The 6,016-nt window shown below is 35.0% G+C and overlaps 1 protein-coding gene across 3 annotated transcripts in view; it reads left to right on the top strand.

Moving 5' to 3' along the window:
* Positions 1-2,186: 2,186 nt before the first annotated feature.
* Positions 2,187-6,016, top strand: part of LOC130010857 (neuroglian-like) — a 92,482-nt gene continuing 88,652 nt past the window's right edge. For all 3 annotated transcript variants that reach the window (XM_056099010.1, XM_056099003.1, XM_056098995.1), the window contains exons 1-5: positions 2,187-2,272; positions 2,753-2,849; positions 3,698-3,891; positions 4,776-4,928; positions 5,593-5,739. In XM_056099010.1, coding sequence (XP_055954985.1) covers positions 4,838-4,928; positions 5,593-5,739 — 238 coding nt within the window. In that variant the 5' untranslated portion in view covers positions 2,187-2,272; positions 2,753-2,849; positions 3,698-3,891; positions 4,776-4,837. The remainder of the gene's footprint in view (positions 2,273-2,752; positions 2,850-3,697; positions 3,892-4,775; positions 4,929-5,592; positions 5,740-6,016) is intronic.

The following is a 6,016-nucleotide window of genomic DNA, read 5'->3' as shown; positions in this document are numbered from 1 at the left end:
CGCTCTAACAAGAAATATTATCATCCTATCTGTATGAAATTTATATACATCCTTTTAACTAGTGAAACATCGAAGCCTGTTGACTAGCAGCAATTTCTGTTAATTACTTCTAGAGTTATGGCCCATGTTTTACTTTGTTGAATCTTGTGAAATTTCGAAACAATAAAACTTATTACATGTATCAGATCTGTATGAAATTTATATGCATCATTTAAATTAGTGAAATGAAGAAACCTTTTGCATTTCAGAAATTTCTGTTAATTATGTCTAAAGTTATGGCCCTTGTTTCACTTTGTTGAACCTTGTGAACTTTCGAACAATAAAAGTTATCGTCTGATCCGTATGAAATTTCCCATTTATTACTTCAAGAGTTATGGCTCTTGTTTATTTTGTTGAACCTTGTGAATGCTCTCACAACAAAAGTTATCATCCGATCTGTATGAAGTTTATCTGCATTATTTAAATTAGTAAGACTAAAGATCCTGTCAAATTTTAACAATTTCTGTAAATTACATGTACTTGGGAGTTAAGGCCCTAGTTTCAGTTTGTAGAACCCTTTCGAACCCTCAAACGATGGAAATTATAATTTGATCTGTATAAAATGATCTTGTAAATGCCCCCCTTTACCTACAAATGAATAAATATGCGACAATCCTTGTCGACCGCTTGATTAATTTAGTTACTGTGGGTATATGTTTCATTGCCTATCTTTCTTTAATGGGGGGTCACGGTGGCTAAGTGGGTAAGGCGCTGGCTTAAAATCCCTGCATTGGCCTAGAAAGTTCTTCCAAATTTTTCAGCGTGGTTCCTCCTTGTCAGTGATGCAGGATGGAGGGCCTGACAAGGACAGCTGTCTAGTCATTTGGATGGGACAAATAGAATTTGATATAAGAGTAGGCCGTAGTGCTGCTGTCTGGGCAAAATTTCCCTCATAGCACACTGTATGGCGTATGCACATCTTCATTAGCCCAGTGCGGTGCAGAACAGTAGGACGTTAAACCCCATTTCATTTCCACATATGCATATTTTTTTTGAAGCTTGGATATACAAAGTTGAATACCGAATACCGAACTGACTGTAAGCTTATAAGGGCTACATTTTTTTTTTAATACCAAGCATTAATTGTTCAAGTTATTCCAAGATCAGGCAACTTTAAGCCCACGGAAAAAAAATATACATATGCATAATTGGACTAAAAACATATTCAAACTAATTAATCTGTCAAAATTTAGTTTCAAATCCTTCTCAAACACTGTTTTCGCGAAGGAATACCCCTACTATAAAAAAAATCTATTAAAAGAAGTCATGTTAGTGTCACGTGACTTAGCTGACGCACTACCTAGCAACGGGTGCGAAGAAGAATTCATTGCATACACAAGACGATGTTGTCTTTAATCGCTATCCATAAATCATAAGTATCGAAGCCTAATTAAATTCACGGATTATCCACCGCCCACGTCTTTTTCCGTGGTTTTTATCACAGAAACTGTTGTACGTTTAACCCTTTATCAAGTTTATCAACACATACACCAAGCGCTCAATCGTCGCGTCTTAGCTTTGACGTGACGCGAACAGACATTCCTAATCGTCAGGCTGCCGATTAGGGAAACCCTTACATTTTTGTCCTGTATGCATTCCATGGGTGTTATTAAGGGAATGCAGTATTTTTCTAGTAAGATTGGATATTTTTATTTTCCATATATACCAAAATTGCCATACTTTTATTGGAAATAACCACCCGATAAATATTTTTTTTGGGAAAAGTATCTTTAAGGTTACGGAATTGGGCTTTCTATATTCTATATTATATACATATAACGGTTAGAATTGAAGTTATTTGGCTCTAAGGGTGAACATGTATAGATGATATGGCACCAACTGCCAGCCAATTCCGTCAATAACTATTTTATCTTACAGATCTATATTCGGTCATATTGGTTATGTGCTGTGTATATTCGAATATTAAGACACTAAGGCTGGGCTTCTTTGTTAACACAAAAAATAATGATTTACTTCGGGGTTGGTGTTTTTCTTGCTTTCTATAATTCCGATTACGACAGTACGGTTGGCCGTAATAAACTGACTATTATAATAGTGACCATTTCATGCAATTTATTATCTTATTATATATTTTCAGGAACTCTTTATTTCGTCTACGTAACAAAAGATGATGATTTAATTGGATTAAGATATCAATGTGCCATTTTTAATCGTCATCTTAATTCCGTTAATTTAGGCAGTGGGAAGATTTTAGAGATTACGAAACTAAATCGTAAGTGTTTAAAATACACTTTTCACACCAATAAGATAATTATGCAGTAAAGTTTGATTTAACGGAAAATGGTTTCTTTTTATACCTCCACACTTCCATGTGGACTTATATATACGTGTATTGTCATCCCCCCTGTCTGTCCATCCGTCCTCAATTTCTTTATGGAAACTCTACAGGTCACAATTTTTATCCGATTTTGAACAAACTTGAAATATATGTTTGGTTCCTTTTTGATATCCGCACGTATCTGACTGTATCATGTTTTTAGATTGTGGTCCCTCTAGAAGTCACAATTTCTATTCAATTTTAAAAAAAACCAAGCATTTAAATATATAACTGTTACACCCCAATTTCATAATCTAGGTAGGTTGCCAAAGGATATGTTAGGAGAAACTTTGTTATTATCTACAAAACAGATGACCTAATTTTGCTTGAAGAAACAAATCTTTTAAAGGTTTTTATTTGTATTCTGTGTTCCAGCAATTCCAGATAGAGCACCCAGTGTGTTATATAGCAAACCAAATCAGAAAGCTCTTATTGGACATTATATTGACATACAATGTATCTTTGGTGGCAAGTAAGTACAAAGTTATTCTTCATGATTTGATGTCACATTGTGGTCCCTGCTATTTTTCATGATCTAAGGTCATATTTTGGCTCCTGTTATCTTTGATTTGATGTCACATTATGGCCCTTGCTATCTTGGATGATTTGATATCACATTGTGATGTCATGTTATTGGCCCCTATTATCTTTGATGATTTGATGTCACTTTATGACCTGTGTTATCTTTGGGGAGCCACGTTGGCTAAGTGGGTAAGACGCTTGCTCACAAACCTAAAGGTCGCCGAGGAAATTTATGAAAATTTTCTGGCATGGTATCCACTTGTCATTGGTGCAGGGTGGAGGGCCTGACAAGGACATCTGTCTAGTCGTTCTGGTGGGATGAAAAACTGAGGTCCCGTGTACACATGGGAGTGCACATAAAAGATTTCCAGTTGTAATTCAATATAAGAGTATGCCGTAACGCTGGGCAAAATTTCCGTCATAGCACACTGTATGGCGTTTGCCTGTTTTGATTAGCCTAGTCATAGCAGAACAGAAGGACGTTAAATCCTGTTTCGTTTCGTTTCATTTCTTGTTATCTTTGACATGTTAAATGGCCCCTGTTAGCTTTGATGATTTGATGTCACATTATGGCCCCTGTTAATTTTCATTATTTGACCATATTTATTGTTTTTGTTAAATTCCATGATATTTTTATGGTAGGTGTGGCGACCTCTGCTATTTTTCATAGCCCCTTTTCATGTTCTCATGATCTAAACACATGACTTAAACAATATTAATGTTTTGGACCCTGAAAATTTATGTTTTTGAAAAGATTTGTAGATGATTTAATCAGAAGTCTCGAAAAATGTTTTCCAGGCCGATACCATCTATATCGTGGAAAAACAATGAGTTACAAGCAATTACAAGTAACTCTGATAAATATGAATTTATCGACACTTTACGACGCGTTTTACGAGTTAAAAATATCCAGGAGTCAGACGAAGGAACTTTCACTTGTGAAGGTGCAAATACTCAAACAAATACAGCAACAACAGCTCTTAATGTCACATGTAAGTAACAATTACAGAACTTCGGTTTCTAAACAGTTTCTTTTAAAAAAAACTCTTTAGGACAGTTTCTGCAACCTTTTTTATATGCTCACATTTTCATGTGGATGTATATTGTCGATGCCCCTGTCCGTCCTTCCACAATTTCTTTGTGGACACTCTATAGATCACAATTTGTAACCGATTTTGACACAACTTGAAATATAGGTTTATTGCCAAAAGATCTTGGTTCCTTTTGATATTGGCATGTTATGGACCATGACTTTATTGATTGTACAATAAATCACGTTTTTAGCTTGTGGACACTCTAGATGTCAAATTTTTTATCCAATTGATCGGACCGTAACTTCCTGGATTATAGCCCCTGCGTTCACAATTTTTATTCGATTTAAAAAACGTTTGAATATATCACCGTTACACAATAATGACGGCCAATTTCGAATCGGGTCCTAACTGTCGAACAAAATGGCCACTCTTTGTACGCAAATAATGTTAAAGTATGTAATATCAAGGTTGTGGACCCTCTAGTGGTCACATTTTTGATGAAACTGAAAACGTGTTTACATCCCAAAGATCTAGTTTCCTTTCGATATTTGTGCATATCTGACTGTAACTTCCTGGTTGTACCTAAGAATCGCGATTTTAGCTTGCGGATACCCTAGAGTTCACAATTTTTTCCGATTTTAAAAATCGTTTAAATGTATCACCGCTTCATGAAATTTGATTCAAACTGCCTGACAAAATGGCCGCTCCCTGTACCCATTATGTTAATAAATGTCTTAATCATTAATTTCCTTTGTTTTCTATGGTGTGGGCATGAAAATATAAATGTATAAAACGGAATAAGTGACACAACATCCAATATATTGTTCATATATTTATTCCAGCTCGTCCTATCTGGGAAAAGTCCTTATCGTCAATTACGGTTGCAGCAACAAGAGATGCTAGTATGACCTGTCAAGCAAAATCAGTAATAAGGGAGAATCCACCAGGACCACCAGAATGGTTTGAAAATGGAGCCCCCATTCCAAACGATAAATGTAAGTTTCAAATATTCTTCAGATGCAAAAATCCATATTCAACCATTCTATAGTATTGGCATTATGAAAGAGCCATAAGCTCTTTGGGAGTCTTGGCTGGTGGGTTAAAACAGAAATTTTCACTTGGATCTTATTTGAATATACAGTTAAATAAAATAGCAATGTTTAAGCTGTTGTAAAAAGAGCTGGTGTTTTTTCAAGGAGTTTAACAAATAATTTTGAAAAATGCCTTACTCTAGAAGAAATAGGTCAGCAGGCACAGATTTAAGGGGACGCCCCTAAGGTGTACAAAAAAGAAATCATTTTATGACATGAACTTTGTCAACTTGAATAAAACTGCTTTCCCGTTGAGATAACGATCGGCGAACTACTATAAAATCGTGGATTCATAAATGACAAATTAATTATTAAAAAAAACCTGTGTGGAATGGACTAAGCTGGCACAAAAATCTGCCGTTCAATTTGACTGTTCACCTATTTCATGGAATATAATTGATTAGAAATTACAACAAAAAATTTAAATATCGAATGTAAATCACTTAATATATACTCATAATACATATATATTAATATGCTTTTAGACCCATTTTAGTCTTATTTCAAGTTTCCAAAAATTTTGACCATATTACATGACCTTTGACCTATATTTATCTTCTAATCCTAGTTGACAGTGGTAAATATGTGTTCGGTAATGATCAACAGATATTGAAGGTGACAAATCTTGTAAAACCAGATGATACTACATGCTTCCAGTGTAAAGTTACCAACTCGGAGGGTTTTCGATTTGCTGATGGATGTCTGGATGTCATAGGTAAGTTTTAGCCTTTTAATATCAAGCTGGTAATGCAAACCTGATAGTATCCAGTTCTTTCAACCCTAAGAGCATTGACAATCGAGTGAATATGAGAATTTCATCAGACAAAACATGTACTGAGTCAATAAAAAAATATCCCTACGATGTCTCTCTTGTGTTACATTAAATCCTGATTCAACTGATACTGTACCAGGTATCATGACCTAAAAAAACATTGACCTGACTCAATGTCAAGTATTTACTGGAATTCTACTCACACCAGATCAGGTATGGT

The sequence above is a fragment of the Patella vulgata genome, chromosome 1 (assembly GCF_932274485.2).
Source record: "Patella vulgata chromosome 1, xgPatVulg1.2, whole genome shotgun sequence".
Classification (NCBI taxonomy): Eukaryota; Metazoa; Mollusca; class Gastropoda; family Patellidae; genus Patella; species Patella vulgata.
This window is presented reverse-complemented; position numbering and strand designations above follow the sequence as displayed.